The 20,643-nt window shown below is 43.9% G+C and overlaps 1 protein-coding gene across 9 annotated transcripts in view; it reads left to right on the plus strand.

Moving 5' to 3' along the window:
* LNX1 (ligand of numb-protein X 1) overlaps positions 1 to 20,643 on the plus strand; it is a 120,342-nt gene that overhangs the window by 70,951 nt on the left and 28,748 nt on the right. For 6 of the 9 annotated variants that reach the window (XM_083630318.1, XM_083630319.1, XM_083630320.1 and 3 more), the window contains 4 exons: positions 10,390 to 10,631; positions 13,064 to 13,219; positions 17,287 to 17,427; positions 20,023 to 20,225. In XM_083630318.1, coding sequence (XP_083486444.1) covers positions 10,390 to 10,631; positions 13,064 to 13,219; positions 17,287 to 17,427; positions 20,023 to 20,225 — 742 coding nt within the window. The remainder of the gene's footprint in view (positions 1 to 10,389; positions 10,632 to 13,063; positions 13,220 to 17,286; positions 17,428 to 20,022; positions 20,226 to 20,643) is intronic. The other 3 variants (XM_083630323.1, XM_083630322.1, XM_083630325.1) reach the window with 1 other exon arrangement.

A 20,643-nucleotide genomic window follows, 5' to 3' on the forward strand; every position in this document is an offset into this window, starting at 1 on the left:
AGCCATTTGGTGATCTTCTGAGATGCCTCCTGTCTGTGAGTCCAGAAGACACCTGAAGAAAACAGATACTGAAGAAAAAGACAGATACTGAAGAAAAAGTTGGTGGATAAAAGATGATAAGTTAGGCCAGGGCTTTTATTTTTTCAGGGGAAACTCACAGGAACTCAGTTCAGGCACCTCTCTGGTGGGTGCCATTGACATTCAAAAAGAATGAGGGAGGTGTTCCGGCTCTTTTTCTAGAAAAATAGCGCTGCGCTAGGCCCATGGCAAACAGAAAAATCCAACAGCAGTATGTCATTGCATGAAATAGCAAGTTTGAAAGCGAATTTGCAGAGAAGTAGAGTCTATATTGCTTTTGTGCCTGGAAGTGGGAGAGTTTGCGACTTAATTTGCGGAAGCAGGAAAGTAAATGTTAAAGCATATTTTAAAGTGAAGCCTTTGGGGAATTGGGGAGACACACGCTTGCTAATATAACTATTCCAATCTATGATAGAAGGAAGAGAAGAAAAATAAATAGTCTAAGGAAACTAGATATATCCATGGGTATAAAGACTTCAGCCTGTGCTCAATCTTGTATTGAGTCTGAATTTTGGAGCTGTTTGCAAATGGACACCATGAGGGCTAGCGGCTTCTTGTTGTTTTTTTCAAAAGAAAAAGCTAAGATTCTCAGGGTAAAAAAAATCCAGAGTTTCCCCATCTGGGACATTATAAGGAATAGTGCTTTCTATGATAGATCTAAGAGCATTATATATCTAAAAGCTGGTCATTTTGGGAGGATTAGCCATCTGTGTTGACAGGCTGTTACAGCTATACTTACAGAAAGCAAGCAGGATTTGTTTTAAATATGTCTGCATTCATTCTGCCAGCACATCAGATGCTTGATGCAATGTGGTATACAGGACATGAGAGTGAAAGTCACTCTCATCCAAAGCTGATGGCTTTGGAATATGTGTGCATTTCTATTCCATGGGGGATACCCATGAGTAGAATAACAGATACAGTGGTACCTTGGGTTAAGTACTTAATTCGTTCCTGAGGTCCGTACTTAACCTGAAACGGTTCTTAACCTGAAGCACCACTTTAGCTAATGGGGCCTCCTGCTGCTGCCGTGCCGCTGGAGCACGATTTCTGTTCTCATCCTGAAGCAAAGTTCTTAAGCTGAAGCACTATTTCTGGGTTAGTGGAGTCTGTAACCTGAAGCGTATGTAACCTGAGGTACCACTGTATATAATGGCCTTAGGGTAGCTGATTTGGGTACATTGAGAAACAGAAGTGTGTCCTAGTCTGGTCAATGCCTGGATAAGAGACTGCCAGGGTTACCCATGTATGCTGCTCTGAGCTTCCTCAAAGAAAAGTAAGATGTGCAGGGGTATTGCTATGTCCTTAAAAAATTCAGGTCAGAGGCCCGTGACCAATATTTGCGTAACATTTGCACATGCTAATTTGTTTCCAGATAAACAGAAGCAAATTTCAGAGGGAAAGCAACCCTGTAAGCAACATATTATTTTAAATTAAAGTTTTTAAAAAGCCAGGTGAAGAGGCAGGAAGTCTGGGTCCAGGTGCAGAAGAACCAAGGAGCGGGGCCCCTGAGTTGCTTCATTAGCAATGCCCCCTGGATATTTGTAAAGAGCTGTCCATTTTCTAGATTGCCTGCTCAGTGGCCGAAAGTTTGTGGAAAGAAACAATGGATGGTAAGCAGCTGCTTTTGACTCAGGGTAGACCACCTTGGAATTTATCAACACGCCTGAGTCAGGACCATTGATTTCAACAAGTCTCCTCTGAGTAAGGCTTAGTTGAATGCCACACAATACGTGTTTACTTTCTACCCAGGCAATGAAGCAAAAATCCCCAAATGTTTGTGTGAGTGAGACTTCAATAAAACCAATAAAGAAAATAAAATATAAAATATTTAGATAGGTGTAGTGCCTCAGAATAACTGACACAGATGATATTGCTCTCATTTTCTGAGCAGGAAAGCTACAGAGACTCTCCAGCTCAAGGGAAGTGGGGTGATGGGAGAATCAAACTGTCTGCTGTCTCCTCAACATGTGAGTAACCAAACCAACCAACCAACCAACCGCTGTGTTGCAAAGAGAACGTCAGCAATGTCTGGGCAACACGATAACCATATACATAATAGACAATCTTCAAACCATAACAAGTACACAATGAAATCTCTACATTATTACATGAGCACTGTTCCACAGCATTTGATATTTTCATTTACATTCATTCAAAATAAGATTCTATATCCTCCCACCACGCTGACAAAGAATTCTACGAAACAGTAGTCAATATCCAGAATCACTGTTCAGTGTTGGACATAATATTTGCTGAATACACAAAGCTTCACAGCTTGTGTTTCATCGTACAAAGTTTGGTCTCCTCAACATGGTGGCTACATCCCTTGCAGCTTCCCCTCTCCACCTTCTTCCTGCCCCACCATCATGGAAACCTAGGAAGTCGCTTCATCGTAGTCACACCCTATTGTCTACACCTGTCAGTGGCTCTCCAAGGTTTCAGGCATCAGCTTTACCCGGCCTTTCTGGGCACGCCAGGGATTGAGCCTGAGACCTTCTACACTCAAGGCAGGTGTACTCCCCTCATAGATGACACTCGTGGACCTGTCAACTTTGGCAATGTGAGCCTACAGTTCAAGAAGGACTGTGACGATATTTGCATGTGTTCTTAGTTTGAAAATAAGCCACGTTGGGCAACATTTGGGAAAACATGAATCATGATTTAAAATAAAAAATAAAAAAATAAAAGAAATGTTTCAGACAGCATCATGAAGGCAAGAAACAATTTGTTCAAATGTGGTGTGCAGTATTAATGTGAGACTTCCACATTCAAGTCATGTGGCTAAGATTGGAGTAGAAATCTACTGTTTCTTGACAGACAGACAGACAGAAAGAAAGAGAGAGAGAGAGATAATTTTCTTCCCTCTAAACCAAGGAGCCCCTGCTGTGCCGGGGTTATAGTCACATGCTGTCATTCACTTTTGTTCTTAAAAAGGTTCTTTGCAAGTTGCTAGAGGTCAGATTGCGAATTGATCAGGTCAGGAGAATCACTGTCTGTCTTTTCTTCCTCTTTTTTTTTGGTTTTTAATTAAAAACCTTTATTTGCAATATTTCCTCTCCATCCATCTCACGTCCTTCTCACCGTCAACTTGGCAACTGATTTACATCTTTAAACTTTTAACCAACCCTTTGCAGGCGCGTTAACGACGGGATTCGATGTGCTTTCTTTGGACAACGCGGGTTATTTACTGCTCATTACTGTTGGGACGTGCTGTCTGTTGAAATGTCGATACCTAAAAGAGCCAGTGGGGGATGAAGGTCGGAGGTATTAAGGTCACAGAGGTCAGAGGTAAATGTCACTAAATCCAGACTTCTGGGAGGCTATTAACACCATGCTCTGTCAAATGCAGAAGTGTAAAGACAGTGTTCAATTGTTTGCAGTGATCTGCCTGGGGCTTCTCTCAGCATCTCGGAGCAACTAGAGCCAGGAGGCCAGTGAAGTCTGGAGCCTAATCTTTAAAAGATGCTTCGAACCAAGCCCAGGGCACTTAAAAACTATTCAATGCTTCAAATGTGGGCACTGCTGCCCCAATTGTGTATTGGCACAAGCTTCCCAAATTGGCATCCCTGAACAAAGAGGAGGTTTTAGATGGCATTGAGATGGTAAGAAACCCATTGGGACATGATATAATCCAAAACTTGTAGAAGCAGTGCAAGGTTAACACGAAATGTCAAAGGAAGCATAGAAAGAAGGAGTACGTCATCACAGCTCAGTGTTCAGAGAGGCATGCCAAGGTTTTTGAATGTTCAGCATGAATGTATAATACTAGCAGGATGCTCACAAAATTCTAGGACTGTGAAGGGAAATGTAGCTCCGTTGCACATAAAATGTCCTAGATTTAATTCTGGCATCTCTAGGTTGGGGTTGGACCAGACTCCAGTCTGTACTCTGGAGAGTCGCTACCAGTCAGTGTAGTCAGTATTGAGCTAAATGGACCAGTGTCTTGTCCCTAAAATAGGCTATAGTTTCTAAGTACAAGAAGGGCTTCCACAGAATCATTAAAGCTTATTCTGTAACTCCTGTAACACAGGCGCATATCTTTGCTAATTTCAGTTTGCAAGAACACAGGTTTCTTATACCAGATCCATCTAGCCAAGCATAATGCTAAACAGTGGTGTAGTGTTTTGTTCATGAATCTGGGGCTTGCACCATGGCTGCAAGGAAGGGATTGGAAGCTTTTGCTTCCACTTTCAGCTAGTCACAGTTTAGGGTTGTATTGGAACCCTAAACTGCACTTAATCTTAACTAGAGTTTAGAGGAACAAGTGGACTTTACAAACCACAGTTTGAGACTAATGTGTTTCAGTAAACTGTAGTTAAGACTGACCACACTTTATTGGAGGGTTTTTTGTGTGGACTAATGATAAAATGTAATTAGCTGTCCTGGAGAAGCAGGGACGAGGAAACAGGCAAGCCTGAGGTCTGTGCACATAACACTAAACGGAATTCAGTACTGAGTCTAAACTAGATCAATAGTTAGTGATTGGTTGGTGGAGATGCTGTTAAGTCTGGGGTTATGGTTGTAGTAGCACCAGTGGCATTAAAGCCATGCATGTTCCATCCCAAGCCACAACACAGAGAGTTCTTTTTGCTGTACTGAATACCTTATGCAAACACAATGATACTCTATTTTCACCATTTACCTTTTCCACATTTGGCCCTGCAAACTGCTTTTGACAGTCCTTTCTGTACAGTTTGGAATATGTTGTTGGAAAAAGGGGTATCCTCCCACCAAAATTAAGAACTTTCCAAAATCTACATGTTGTCGACTGGATATAAAGCTTTGCTGGATATGAGAAGCTAGTTGCACAATTTCTCTGAATTTTGATCTAAATCGTTTGGATTTAAAGTTTGGCTTCCCCCCCCCCCCCAAGAAATGGTTCCGTTTCCCACCCTACCCAAGGGATTGTAGAATAACACAGACTCATGCCCAATCAAGCAAGACATTAGAAGCTTTCAGATTATATTGGCAATGTACTGTGAAACAGCCATGCATTTTAAGAGCATTTGTTCCAGTTTCTTATTTTTTAATACTTCATAATAACTATAGCAATATTATCTTCATGGGACAAACAGGCACACCCTCTCTTGCTTTGTTTTTTTAAGTAAAGATGATTGAGCCTTTTGGCATCCATCCCTTCGGCCTGTAGCCTGTGGTGCATTGACTGAGAATACAGGAGGCTTTGCAGGCATAATCGTATATCCTTAGCTGTTGCAGGAGTAGGGCACAATCCCTCTGCTATCGGTCACAAACAACATCTTGCTGGGGCAGAGGTTGGTGCTGTGTAGTAGAAAATAATCAGGGAAGTTCTAGCTCTTTGTTGTTTAGTCATTTAGTCATGTCCGACTCTTTGTGACCCCATGGACCAGAGCACACCAGGCACTCCTGTCTTCCACTGCCTCCGCAGTTTGGTCAAACTCATTCTGGTAGCTTCGAGAACACCGTCCAACCATCTCGTCCTCTGTCATCCCCTTCTCCTTGTGCCTTCAATCTTTCCCAACATCAGGTCTTTTCCAGGGAGTCTTCTCATGAGGTGGCCAAAGTACTGGAGCCTCAGCTTCAGGATCTGTCCTTCCAGTTTACACATGCCTTTTTCCTCACACTACAGGGATAATATCACTGGCCTACCTTATAGGATTGTGAGGATTGCTGAGGTGATGCATATAAAACTTTTTTCATGTTGCGGAGTTTGAATTGGAGACCACATGATCCATTGATGAGGCTGAGATAGACCCTGACACACACACACACACACACACACACACACACACACACACCCCAACATCAAAATGACAGCATTCCTCCCTATTTATTTACAATTCACTTTTGGGGAAGCAAAATGAGGAACCTGTTAGGGACCAAACAGCTTGAACCAAGGACATGAATGCTTTCTTACCTGTGCACCAAGCAGCAGCAACTGATGACCCAAGCTGCTTCTCATTCACACGAATGTGGCGCATAATAAATGGGCCCATAGCCAGGCAAATAACTGTTGGGGACACAACATCAATGGGATTATGTCTGGTCAGACGATATGTCTATCATATGGCTGCACTCATGTGGGAACGCTGCCAAAGGAGGTGCTTCTCAAACTATCTGATGTGATGCATCAGCCATTTCTTCCCACCCCATGTGCCAGAGACCAATACCATATTTGGTCCCTGAAACATCCCACCCAACCTAAACTTTGGTGGAGTTGTTGATGACCAGCAGCTGATGGTTTGCAGATCACCACCAGTTTGTGGACCACCACTCCAGGTAGTGCTGGTTTGCAGCATCTGAATGAGCTTCCTTTTGAACCAAGGACAAATGGAAGCTGTTGATGGGCACTGTGAGAGATGTGATGCTGTTCAGTGGCAGAAATATTATTAGCAGTGTCATTAAGTTGTTTCTTAATGGCCTGTTTTGGAAGGCAGACAATTAAGCCATATGGAAATTAAGCAGGAACTGTTCCAATGTGATCAAACTTAGCCATGCACCACTGTTCTTTTTAAGAGAGGAATTCATTGGCTTAATCCTGTTTTCTTTTTTCTAAGCAGTGTCAGCATAAGTAGTCTCTGAAAGGCAGCAGTAGCTGCTGTGGCAGATAGTGTTATACGTTTGAGGTACAAATGTTTGTCTGAAAGGAGTAATGCATGTTCCTGAGGCTTCCCACCATATAAATAAACAACAAAATAGTAGTTATTTGCAGTGGCTTACATATGGTGTAAGGGACGCGGGTGGCGCTGTGGGTTAAACCAGAGAGCCTAGGACTTGCTGATCAGAAGGTCGGCGGTTCGAATCCCCGCAATGGGGTGAGCTCCCGTTCCTTGGTCCCTGCTCCTGCCAACCTAGCAGTTCGAAAGCACATCAAAGTGCAAGTAGATAAATAGGTACCGCTCCGGCGGGAAGGTAAACGGTGTTTCCATGCACTGCTCTGGTTCTCCAGAAGCGGCTTAGTCATGCTGGCCACATGACCCGGAAGCTGTCTGCGGACAAACGCCGGCTCCCATGGCCTATAGAGCGAGATGAGCGCTGCAACCCCAGAGTCGGTCACGACTGGACCTAATGGTCAGGGGTCCCTTTACCCTTTACATATGGTGTAGGGATGTGGGTGGTGCTGTGGGTTAAACCACAGAGCCTAGGACTTGCCGATCAGAAGGTCGGCGGTTCAAATCCCTGCAACGGGGTGAGCTCCCATTACTCGGTCCCTGCTCCTGCCAACCTAGCAGTTCGAAAGTACGTCAAAGTGCAGGTAGATAAATAGGTACCGCTCTGGCAGGAAGGTAAATGGCGTTTCCGTGCGCTGCTCTGGTTCACCAGAAGCGGCTTGGTCATGCTGGCCACATGACCCAGAAGCTGTACGCCGGCTCCCTCGGCCAATAAAGTGAGATGAGCACCACAACCCCAGAGTCGGTCACGACTGGACCTGATGGTCAGGGGTCCCTTTACCTTACATATGGCGTACATGAGAGTTGTCACCAACATTTAGTCTAAAGTTACTTTCAAAATAAGTGCAGTGGTTCTTGACTAGGAAAAACATCATAACCATTCTACTTAACTTTGAACACTTTGCTGTGTTCAAAGTGTTGTGCATGCATTCTTTAGTTGTAATCCGCACAACAATCCTGGAAACGTTACAAAGTAAATATAAGTCAGTGCTTTAGATGGAGGGACTTCAGCTAAGGTATAGAGTGTCTTGCCTAGCAACTCCTAGTGAAAACACCTTTTCATGTGTCGGTGACAGATGCTTGTAGAAGCATCCTTCACAGGCACCGAAAAGTGGCGCTACTAATTTCAGTTGTGGAGTGGACATTTGGAAGTAGCTGCCATGGAGCTTAGGTGTGAGCCAGCCCTGAAAGGCAAAGAAAGAAGTGGCTGGTCAGAAACAGAACAGGGAGGAACAAGTTCAGCTAGGGAGCAGCACGGCAGAAAGCACTCTTCATTAGGCAGTTCGCTGGCATGCATTCCATACATTAAAGCAGCATTGTCTTATTAAGGGCTACCGCTGTTTCAGGAGTTCCTTCACAGAGGACATTTGTATGAAAGTCATTGGCTAACCTTAGCCAAGAGAACAATAACAGAAAAGAGAACAATAACAGAAAGTGGGGCAAGCCCATTAGAGACTGATTAAAAAGCGGAATTCATTGCAAGCAGGAGCATGTTTTGAACCTTTGCAGTGGCAGAATGAGGTTGGTTCTGGAGATAAGTGACAGGCAATTTCCTCAGAGTGGCCTGGTTTTTATGGTTATTGTGCGACTCTCATTAAGGATTCAATTCATCTTGAATGCTCCTCGTGGTGAGGCAGTCAGGCATTTCTCAGAGTGCGAAAACCGTGTGCGCGTGCATGAGCAAGAGAGATTTTTTTGCTGTAGAGGATTGCTCCCACGTAACAATAAGCTGTGAAAATGACTGTGTGTGTACGCATTTGAATAATATTTGTTTAAATTCTGGGTCTTCTGAGCCATGTTGCTGTCTCTTTGCAGACTCAGCCTCTGAATTGGTGAGTTGCAAGTTGTGTAGCTATGACCGTTCACTTTCCCGTCTCAGAATCTTGTGGAGTTCTTCCAGTCGTCTCTTCCAGCTGCAATTCCAGCTGCTTTTCCCAGGGAGCTCTGAGGGTGTTTGTTTGTCACCATCAAGCAGTGTATGAATTTTATGAAATTAAATAAATAAATAAATAGTTAAACTATCGAGATCACTCCCATGGGAGACAGGGATGCCTATCAACTTATATGGCTTTGAAAGAGGATATACAAATTCATTGAAGATAAGGCTGTCCATGAAGATGACTATGCTTTGCCTCACAACTGGAGGCAGCATGCTACCAATTACTTGCGCTTGGCTTCTGCTTGGGAGCTTCCCATGGGCAGCTGGTTGGCTGCAGTGTGAACAGGATGCTGGACTAAGTGGGCCTGATCCAGCAGCCTCTTCTTATGTCCTTGCACTAAATTTAAAAGAGTTATGTTGTGTGTGTGTGTGTGTGCATGTGCGCACACATGTGTACTTATGTGTATGTATTCATAATAACCAGATGTGTAGGTGTGCTTGGGAATAATGCGTGTGACTGTGGGAAGAGGGACTGTCCCTTTGTCCCTCCTTAAATGGTGCCCCTGCATTGTCTGCCTTCTTGCTTTTCTTGCCATAGAATCATGGAGTTGGAAGGGCCCACGAGGGCCATCTAGTCCAAGCCCCTGCAACGCAAGAATCTTTCACCCAACGCAGGGCTGAAACCTACAACCCTGGGATTAAGAGTCTCATCCTCTGCCGACTGAGCCACGGAGCTTGAAAATGAGCATATGACCAGAGGGCAGGTGGGGAGCCTATGTGGGAGAGACTTTTGTTACCAGGCCTAAACCTGTGACCGTCCGAAGCATCCCAACTCTCACTAAGAGGCAGGTGGATCAACAAGGAAGGCCTGTTTCAGTGAGCTTATGGGAAAGCCTTTTGCAAAGGCGGTGGGAACACTGAATCTGGAAGGCAGATGCAACGGCGCTCGCAAAGTGACGGCTGCTATGACAGACACTGTTTGTCATGGTGTCGAGCCCAGCAGCCTCCTATGTGTGTGGCTTTTTCTTTCCCCAAACGTAAGCTGACATAGACAAGCTTTCGTGCCTCACACTGCCCTCTTTCATTAGCCAAAGACAAAGAGCTGATTATAGGCTCCGTTCTTTGTTGTGATCAGTCACCTGCCTCTCTGTTTCCTATGCAGTGGAACTGCAGCCACAAACAGGCCTGTGTTGCTAGAATGGGGCTCTTCATCAAAAAGTAGATTTTTCACGTGAATTAATAACTTAATCCATTATGATTAGATGTCCCCCTTCCCCTTCCCTCTCCTATTTAGTTCTGGGAAAACATGACATGCCAAAAATCTTTTCATAGTGTTGCTCACTGTCCAGTCTAATTTATTGTTTAATAAAATGAATTCATGTTAACTGCTGGGCCTTGTTACTGTTAACTTAATATGATGAAAGCTAACAGTCTGCTCAGAAAACTGAACATGGTAAGATAGAGTCATATTTTCTTTTTTCTGTCCTATGTTGTTTCTGGTCAAACAGTTTTTGTGATTTCGCCTCATTAAAAAAAATAAAGAACCCCCGAACACTATTGTCTGTCTCCATTTGCCTCAAGTAGATCCAGTGGCGTAGCGTGGGGGGTGCAGGGGGGCCCGGCCGCACCGGGCGCAACATCTGGGGGTTAGGGCAAATCCACGGGTTAGGGGGCGCAAATTACTTGCCTTGCCCCGGGTGCTGACAACCCACGCTACGCCACTGAGTAGATCTGAACAGTTTTCACAACATGACGTTTCTCTTTCCCTTCTTTGTTTAGGTGTAAAGGAGCATCTCATTACGGCCTTACCAAGGAACGAAAACGGCGTTCGCAGGATGGATCTCCTGATTCTAATGCCCCTTTAACTGTAGCTGCCCTTGGCCCTGAGCTCTCTGCTTCTGCCACCATCGCCTTAATGACAGATGAGCCAGGCCTAATCAATCCAGCCTTTAGCACCACCTCAGAAGACAGCCAGTCAGGAGCCACCTCTGCAGATCTCCACAGAAGCAACCAAACTAGAAGTAAGAACCAGAGAGAAGCTCCTCAGATTTTGCCCGCTTCTCCCTGAATGGCCCCTCTTCTGCCATATATACTTGTCAGAAGACATTTCATACTTTTTGGGAGCAGAAAAAAACTGATATTAAACTGTGGGGGTCTTGAGATCCTAGCAGAGCATTCCAGCTCCCAGGGTTGGGTTTTGGGGGGTTAGGTCTGTGCTGGCACCAAATTGGGGGGACAGAGTGCCTTAGGATCCAGTGAATTCATGCAAGCTCTGTTTCATCTGTGCCCTGCCTCCATGAATATCTCATTTTGGTGTTCTGTGCTGGCTATTGCTGGTGGCAGCATGCCATGTACCACACTTACCATGAAAGCCATGGGAACCTCTATAGTGATTGACGCAACCCCCAGGCTGGTGTGTGCAAGTGCATCCTAACACCCTCCAGCAGCACAGATCAGGGTTTAAGTTTGCTCTATAAATCAGCTAATGGTCACACAATGTACAAAATAACACAAATTTTCGGTGGGAAGAGTGCTACCAATGTTCTAGACAACAAAAGCAGGAAGGCGTTATGAAATATTCAAAATCAAATTCTGATATGATCTCATTGATAACAAAATACTTGAGATTTCACTATGGCGTGGGGCAGTTTAGCAGCACAAACATACCCAACCTTACATTTCTCCATTCATTTTGCATATATAGAGATGTCACAAAAGCAGCTAAAGGCTTTGTAATACTGCGTTGGGGTGGTAGAATGAGAATAATGGGATGCACAAGCTGCACAAGAAGTGCAGGAACATCTCAAGTCATGTGCCTTACCTTAACTGTCAAATACTGTAAAGATGTGAGTCACTTTGTATGTCTTTCACCTCCGCATATACTTCTGTGTGACATCTGGCAATGCAGTCCCAGGTTTTGTTATTGATTCTAGCGCGGTGTTATCTGAGCATCACATATCACTACATAACAATATCCAGTTTTCGGCATGCTTATCTGATCATGGGCCCACAGAATCTCTCCTTTTTATGAGTTATTACTGATACCATATGAAATCTGTGAACAAAATTGGAAACATAGGGAATTGCTGTCAAAAAAAGTGCCAAACGTTTTTGAACCAGAAAATGCACCGATTCAGGAAAATAGTCTACCCCTTCAACAACCTACAAAAAAAATTTGAAAAACCAGCTCAGCTTTTTCCTAGCAGTAGTACTGGCTTATATATATTGTTAATTTTTATCTTTAAACTTGGAATCTGTTTGTTTATTATCAACCCTAAAGAAAAGGAGGAATGTGTTATGGATTCATTAGGCCACATTTATAATAGTGGGTATTGTTTGAAGAATAACAATTTGGCCTTTGAAGACACATTGTTACGGCTTAGTACTGCTTTTTGAAAATAAAGAGGATACTGTAATAAACTATTCCAGCAAATTCAGGGAAGGAGTAACAGCTTCTTGCAATGAAGACCCTCAGTGCCCCCCCCCCACTTTTCTTTTTGCAATCATGTGTCTTTGGCATGGCATTAATATTATTACAGATTTTTCAGTTATATGAACTACACTGGTCAGAGTGAAATTCTGCAGTGCCAGTGCAAAATTATTGCTTTTGGGGACTATTGTGGAATTGCTAATCAATATTAAGCCCTGCAAGTCCGTTTTGGGGCACGACAGGTACGAAATAAGAGGGTGGGACGACATATGTACCGTATTTTTCGCCCTATAGGACGCACCTTTTCCCCTCCAAAAATGAAGGGGAAATGTGTGTGTGTCCTATGGGGTGAATGCAGGCTTCAGGAAGCTATCCGCAAGCCTTGCAAGCCCGGCGGGAGGTCCTGCAGCCCACAAGCTCGGGGGACCCACAAGCGCAGTGCCACCACCCCGCTATTCCCCGACCTGGTTTGGAGGCGGGCGGTGGGGAGAAGCAAGCTTGCTTCTCCCCATCGCCAGCCCCACAAGCTCGGGGGATAGCGGGGAGGCGGAGCGCCGCCACCCCGCTATTCCCCGACCTGGTTTGGAGGCTGGCGGGGGGGAGAAGCAAGCTTGCTTCTCCCCATCGCTAGCCCCACAAGCTCAGGGGACAGCGGGGCAAGCCGCTGCCCCACGGAGGCTAGAGAGGCTGTCCCTGAAGGCAGAAGAGGGAGACGGAGCGCTCCGTCTCCCTCTTCTAGCTTGGGGATGGCTCCGCAAACCTGCGGGGGAAATAAACATTTTTTCCTTGATTTCCCCCCAAAAAACCTAGGTGCGTCCTATGGGCCGGTGCGTCCTATAGGGCGAAAAATACGGTAACTGTGAAGCAAGGGCAAAAGTGTCTCTCTTTCTGTGTGTGTGTATTCCTTTAATAGTTCTTAGAACATTCCTTTAATAGTTCTCAGAACAAGTATTTAGGTCTTTATCCCAAACCTACATAATTTTATTCCTTTTAAAAACAAATCTCTCTCTCCCTTTGCTGCAGCTCGACATTTTGAACGTTCTTCTATAAGGAGCAGGTCTTTTAAAAAAATAAACAGAGCTTTTAGTGTTCTTCGGAGGACAAAAAGTGGGAGTGCCGTTGCTAACCACGCTGAAAGAGAGAGGGAGAGTGTTGACCATTTGGTTGCCTTGGAGGAAGGTAATAATTTTTATTCTTAAAATGTTATCTTTTTAAATAGTTGATTGTTTAATTTTAACATGTGAAAACAGAAAATACTTTGTGGGAAATTGTATAGGAATCTTGTGAATGCTAAATTCTTGAGCCAGAAGTTAAAGATGCTATTCTGTGCAACAAGATCCATAGAAATTTATAATAAAAATAAAAAAAATACCCCACCCATCTGGCTGAGTTGCTGTAACGTACCTTTCCTTACAGCTTTCACAAGACAGTTTGTCATTGATGGTGTCATTGGTGTGGGTGAACTTAGATTTCTGCTTAGTGTTTGTTTCTTTTTCCTTGGGTAAAATAAACTTTTTTTTTTTAAAAAAAAAGATTCTTCACCATTAGAGGCGAGAATAGGTTTTCTTCCATGGATAGTGTACTACATACAAGGGCCAGCACGCCTATGAGGCAGACAGAAGCAGTTGCCTCGGGCGGCAACATCCCAATGACACAGTGCTCCCCACACCATTGGAGAAAAGGTTATAGTGATGGCTTCAGAGTTCCAGAGAGATCATGTTGGAACTTGGAAGCCACCATTGCAGCTCCCATGGCAGGGGTGCCACTAGCAGAACCTGGAAACTGCTGCCACACAATCCCAGTAAGCGTGACTTTGACAGGGGTAAGGGCACCTTACCATTTCACCTCAGGCAGCAAAATGAGATGGGCCGCCCCTGCATGCATATGCCCCTGTACACATATAGTCAATTCCGTTCATCTATATCCTCCTCTTACTCCCTGATCCTAAAGCTATTACTGTACCTTTAATGCCAACAACATGGGAAGGTATTGAGGGATATACGGTATATATACAGCGGAATGGTATGTTTCCTATACAGCAGAGCTCAAAGGATTTATACACTTAGCACATCTGGTAGGAAGAATAAATGACTAATCAGAATTGGGCCTCATTTCATCTTCGATGTGGGACTGTGGAGACTGTGGTTTTGCAAGGAGAATTCTGGGAGGACTGTGGGTTTGAAGGAAACAACATTTAAGCAAGGCCCCAATTGCCTGTCGGCTGTCAGCTGTCACCATCTAGCTTCTAGAATCCTCCTGATCCATCAAAATTCGTGTTCATTTAATCCTGTCAAGGTTCAAGAGCTGGTTGTTTCTAAAATTATATTTCCTATTTTATGCTCTCGCTGAGGTCAGCTGCAGTTCAGATGGTTTAACTGCCAGTATTATTTTAACTTTCCTTTCGGTAGCTGTCAGCTTAGCTTCAGTTTATGTCTAGACGTATGTCCCCTGACAATCAACATTTAGTCAAAGTGTGATTTTAAAAGATCTAGGTTTGTCTCTTTTATCAAGGCCTACACAGAGAGATAGGGAAGGTAGAACCCCACAGGGAACAAGAAGCTGTCTTCCTTAAGCCACCTTCCTTAAGCAACATTAACAGCTGCCCATGCAAGAGCAGCCTTGAGACACCAGTAAGTTGTGAGAAGTAGCAGGTTCTTCATTTTAGTAACCTCCGTTGTATATGTTTCTGAGGCCCTGAGCCCTGTCCTGTGCCTTCTTGATCTTCTGCCTGTTTTCCATTTCCTTTTCTCCATTACGCTGCAATTCAGAGACTGTTTCTCTGCTAAAGTAAGGTGGGGTGGGAAATTAATGGGAAATGAATTTCTGAGGTGTTTCTGCTGACAGGAATTAGTCATAGAATCATAGAGTTGAAGGGACCCCAAGGGCCGTCTAGTGCAACCCCCTGTAATGCAGGAATCTCAGCTAAAGCATCCATGACAGATGGCCAACCAACCTCTGCTTAAAATCCTCCAAGGAAGGAGGGTCCGCCACCTCTTGTGGGAGTCTGTTCCACTGTCGAACAGCTCTTACTGTCAGAAAGTTCTTCCTGATGTTTAGTCAGAATCTCCTTTCTTGTAACTTGAAGCCGTTGGTTCGAGTCCTGCCCTCCAGAACAGGAGAAAACAAGCTTGTAGTCCTATCCTGTGATTGCTCACAAACACATCAAACCCACCCATGCCAACAATGTAACACACACACACACACTTCCCAGTCACACCTGCAGTTTGGTGGTGGCTGCAGAGGGTAACCGTGTCAGTTTCAGCGGCAGTTTCTGTGGCAGCACTGCATAAGCTGCTACTGCTGTGACCGAAGCAGTTTCGTTGGTGCCTTCTGTGGTGGTGCTGAGCAAGCCCCCGCCATTGGGAGGTGGTCAGAGTTTTCCAGAACAAGAGACAGCACCCCAATCTGCTCAGATGTTTTGCCAGCACTTTGTCAGATCGGATAAGAGCATACAGAGCATTTCCCCTGTTTGTGGAGCACCCTGACCACTTATCAATGGCAGTAGCTGTATGCTGCTTCAGAAGTCAGCGAAGCCACGGTCAAACCAGCTATGGTAAAAAGTGGTATTATTTATGAGGGGTTGGTGGGCCAGGTCAGACCAGATCCCCATTCATGTAAATCAAGGTTTCCCAGACTTTTAGACTACAACTCCCACCATCTCTAAGCTAGCAGGACCAGTGGTCAGGGATGATGGGAATTGTAGTCCAATTGGAGACTCAAGTTTGGGAAACTGCTGTAAATCATTCCTAATCATCATTCCTGATGTCCACTGGTCCCTCTGAAACTTTATGTGGTGGGTGTCAAACTATTGCCACTCTTGTCTTTATACATGTTTCCTGTTGTGGCAGAAATTAGACTTCACTCCTTTATTTTTAACCAGTGCTATTCAAATGAACATTTTCTAGTACAATCAAGATACTGATTCAGAAGTCTGGTATCAATTTTATAATGTCCCTGTAGATGGAATAGGCTGAACTAAGAGCTTATCCACACTTCTGCGTAGAAAACATGAGTCTGGGTGGTTTTCCACTTCCCACGAGTCAAAGCAGTTTTGCCCCTGCTCCACTCCTTTCACAGGGAAAACCTGCTCTTTAGCTCTATAATAGGAAGAACATCAGTCTGGACAAAAACGAAATTTCCGTTTGTACCGACTGAGCAACATTAATTCTGAACATTTATTTGCAAAGGACTGGCTTGAAATTTGTTCCAGAAGACAATGAGCACATAGCCTAACAATCTTCACTGAATTCAGAGAGCATACACACCACATATATTTCATCACAAAGATAACTTCTAAAAACAAACAACTATTTGCCTGGAAATTCAGGTCCATGTGTATAGGATATATGGAGATGACTGATACAAACAGAAGAAGGCATATGAGACATGAGAACAGAAAACTGTAACAGACCAGATAGTTTATGCTGGAGACTGGTCAAAATCTGGACCAGACAGGCTTGTGGATGGAGCTTTGATCCTGGGATAGAGTTTGCAACCCAAATATGGCAAAACCCTGTTAGTTAGCAATCTCAGTGGAGCTGACAGATGACTTGGTGATAAGCAGAGCATAAATAGCTAGATAACAGAAGAAATCTGGTGGGATTTCGACTGTTTAAGATAAGTCATTGATTTAGCTTGCCTGTACAAAGCAGAAAGAGGAGCAGAGAAAAGGGAAATGTGATTAGTTATCCGACTAAGTAGGATCTTAAATTCAAGGAGGTATTTTTAACTTGGAAGCAATCACATCTAAGTAATTCTACTCAAACTATTTTTGAAAAGATATATGTATCATGTGACCAGTAATTGTTTTTTAAGTAGTAGATATTAAAAAGGCAAAATTGTTCAAAGAATCCACTTCAGTAAAGAATATGTGCAAAGTGTTTTCGCTGCCTCCGTAAAATAAATTGTAGGAAATACAACATCAATACATCTTGTTGAGACAAATGTGTCAGTAACAATTATGTCAATGCAGGTTCCACTTTAGATATAACTTTTAGACCTGGCTTTCGGGTTGCTAGTTCCATTCCTTCCTGCCTGCTGTTTCACAATCTCCTGAATTTGGAATATAGTTAACAGAAACCAAGAAGGGTGTCTTAGCCATGCTTTTAAACAAGAAATTAATTGCAGCCCATAAGTTTTCTTTCTGTGGAGGTGTTCCCCGAAGTAAGGACTTGACATCTTATTCTTCAGGAAAGCAGTACACCAGATATTTCTGCATGGAGATGATGTTTTATTATTATTGACAGATCCAGTGCACCCCGCCCCACAAACGCACGCAGCAAAATCACGAAGCAGAATCGGCAAAAGCAAGACAGAAAGTATACTTCTCTCTAGGTTTGGCAGTTCATCGCTATGTAAGAGATGGAAGTTTGAGGGGACAAAGCAAGGTATGCGATGGTTAGGATTTTCCTTTAACTGGAAGGCTTTTCAAAGCGGGATGAAAAGTAGCTAACAAGAAGAATTAGAACACCAGAGACAGGAAAGCAAGGCTCTTGGGAATGGCATTTAGAATGAAGCCCATTTCTGTCAGTAGGTAAGAAATGGAGGCACTTGATCTAGTTGGCAATATCAGCATATGCTTGCACCCAAATGCCACTATTACTATACTGGAGTTAATTACTGCTGGTAGTTTTGAGTTTAACTGGTTATGGAAATGCCTTCCTTTGAATGTTAGAGCTGATTTGCGCTTGTAGGTCATCAGAATGTGGTGGTATCCTTGGGCAACTACCAGGCCTCTGTGTTCCAGCAGGGCCCATTGCCAATGCCTTCCCTGAGACCTCTGATCAGCAGTGGGTGGGGTGAAACACTGTGTTAATTTCCCTCCATTTTAATTTCCCCAGTGTAGTAGTGCTTCAGGGCACTTTGGGAAATTAAAATACCGGCTTGACACCCAGTGCTGATTGGAGAGCTGCTTCTGACTGCCAAATAAGGCCATGGGCAGGCTTTGCTGACATACGAGGGACCGCATCTCCTCAAGCTACCTCAAACTTAGAACCAGGCTCCCATACATGACAATACTTACGAAGTTAAGGTGTGAGTGTGACAGACTTGTGTTGATAAATATGTACAGTAGAGGTACACTCATTGGGAATAATAATAATGATAATTTATTTATACCCGGCCCATCTGGCTGGGTTTCCCCAGCCACTCTAGGCGGCTCCCAATCAAATATTAAAAACACAATACAGCATTAAATATTAAAAACTTCCCTAAACAGGGCTGCCTTCAGATGTCTTTTAAAAGTAGGATAGTTGTTTATTTCTTTGACATCTGATGGGAGAGCGTTCCACAGGGCAGGCGCCATTACCGAGAAGGTCTGGTTCCCTGTAACCTCAACTCGCAGTGAGGGAACTGCCAGAAGGCCCCTGGAGCTGGACCTCAGCGTCTGGGCTGAATGATGGGGGTGGAGACGCTCCTTCAGGTATAGAGGACTAAGACCATTTAGGGCTTTAGAGGTCAGCACCAACACTGGGAAGCTGGGATTGCATGCGACTCTCTGTTGAGCGTCCACTCTGGAAAACCCCAGATGAAACACCTAGCAGTGGCAGATAAGGGAAATACGAAATCTGAGTGTTTATTATGACATAATAATAGCTGGAGCTGTCCTTGCCCTTGTTAATACACATGACACTGCTGTTGGCAATGTGAAACAACCTATACATTTGAAGTGCATTCTTTCCCTCAAAGAATTCTGGGCATTCTAGTTTGTGAAGGATTGTTGGAAATCATAAATCCCGGAGGCATAAACTACAAAGACCAGAATTCTTTCAGAGGGAAAATGAGGATCAAATGTGCTTTAAAGATCTAGGTTTTGTCACTGAATTTTGCAATTGAAACTTGGGTAGAATTCTGACTGTGTAAGAACCGTCGCCTGATTTTCAGCACTTTGATAGGGGAAAGGATTGGGTGAGGGTGAATCGTCAGTAAGTGATTTTGTTTGAGCTAGCTGCTAGACAGTTTTCTGTGAAATTCAAGGTTTTATATTGCATTTTGGTGGTAGTACTGGATTCTGTCATTGAGGCCTTCTCTAGCCTTGGAACAATAAAGGATTTAATATGGCAACATTAAAAGTGAGATATTTTCTTTGAACTGGCTTCAGATAGATGCACCAGGCCAGTTTTATCATACAGCAAGACCTGAAGCACCTGGGATGACCCAATTCAAGAAGTGCCCCACCATACTAGATGTAGTTTGCAAGTCTGAGATATTGCACTTCCTGTGATGTGACTAGTTTCCACAAATACTCAGAATGCACCTCAGTATTCACTGCAGTATCTCAGGGGATATAGGCAGCTTGCATGAGGGATGCTTTTCCTAGAGTGGCAAAAAACCCCTCGAACTGGTCCTGCTAATACTTCAGACTCATATATATCTGTTGTCTAGCTGTTTCTCCTAACTTTCAGTATTCCTTGTACTCTCTACCTGTTCTCATTAGCTGTGCCTCAGTGTGTTAAGGATTGCTGGAAATTTTTTGCTCTGTGAAGGGTAAAGTAACAGTGCCCATAATTTCTTGAGAGACAGAGAATGTGCTTTGAATGTGCTTTAAGGGTATTGTATGCACGCAGCCAGAGAAGAGCTTTTACCAGAATGTGATCACAGAACTGGGTTCTCTAAAGCATACTGCTGAAGTATTTTTGTATATTTGTGTCCCCTGCATAGCATCGTTGTGCTGTATACTATGGAATCATTAGGCTGACAGAGGAAGTTGCTTTATGTAAGGAGAGATGTCTGAGACAACAACTGATTTTAAAAAGATGAAGATTAGCATGCATTATTTTGGCTTAGGGGGAAAAAATCCTTCTTGCACCATGAACCGAATGGATGTAATCTCTTACCCCTTTTAACATACAGCAGATCTGTTAATGCCTGGTTGGGTCAACTGTGCAAAGCTCCATGTTCTATGGCTAGATTTCTTTAAAAAAAAAAAGCAAAAACCAGAGATCTGTATTCTGAATAAAGGCCTTTTCTCTGTGTGTTTTCAGTCTTCCCAAGGCTATACCACCTCATCCCAGATGGTGAAATTACCTGCATTAAGATCAGCCGCAGTGATCCCAACGAAAGCCTTGCCATTAGGATTGTGGGAGGCAGCGAAACGCCATTGGTTCACATCATCATACAGCACATCTACCGAGATGGAATCATTGCCAGGGATGGAAGGTTGCTGCCAGGGGACATGATACTAAAGGTACACTCTTAATGGAGGTGGATGCTAATGTGAGGAGACTTTTAATAGCGTACGTAGAGACACTGCTTTTATGTAAAGCATAGCTGTCAAGTGTCCCTTATTTGGCGGGACAGTCCCTTATCGCAGCGCCATGTCCCGCTGCTGTCCCTTATTGATGAGGCTTCATTTGGCCGCTGGCTGGGCTTTCTGCCTTTGGCTTAGAGGGGCTCAGAAGTTGAACATACCTGTGCCCGGAAAATCCCTTATTTTGGCTGCCGATCCCTTATTTCCGAGGCTGCTGGTCCCTTATTTTCAAATCTGTAAGTTGACAGCTATGTGTAAAGGTTCCTAATTCAGCTTGAGGACATGGCAAACAACATTCCTTGCCTGCACAGAAGAGGAAGGGGTGACAGGAAGAAGACATAAGTAAGAGCAGCAT

Source organism: Podarcis filfolensis (genome assembly GCF_964270895.1).
Source record: "Podarcis filfolensis genome assembly, chromosome: 9".
NCBI lineage: Eukaryota > Metazoa > Chordata > Lepidosauria > Squamata > Lacertidae > Podarcis > Podarcis filfolensis.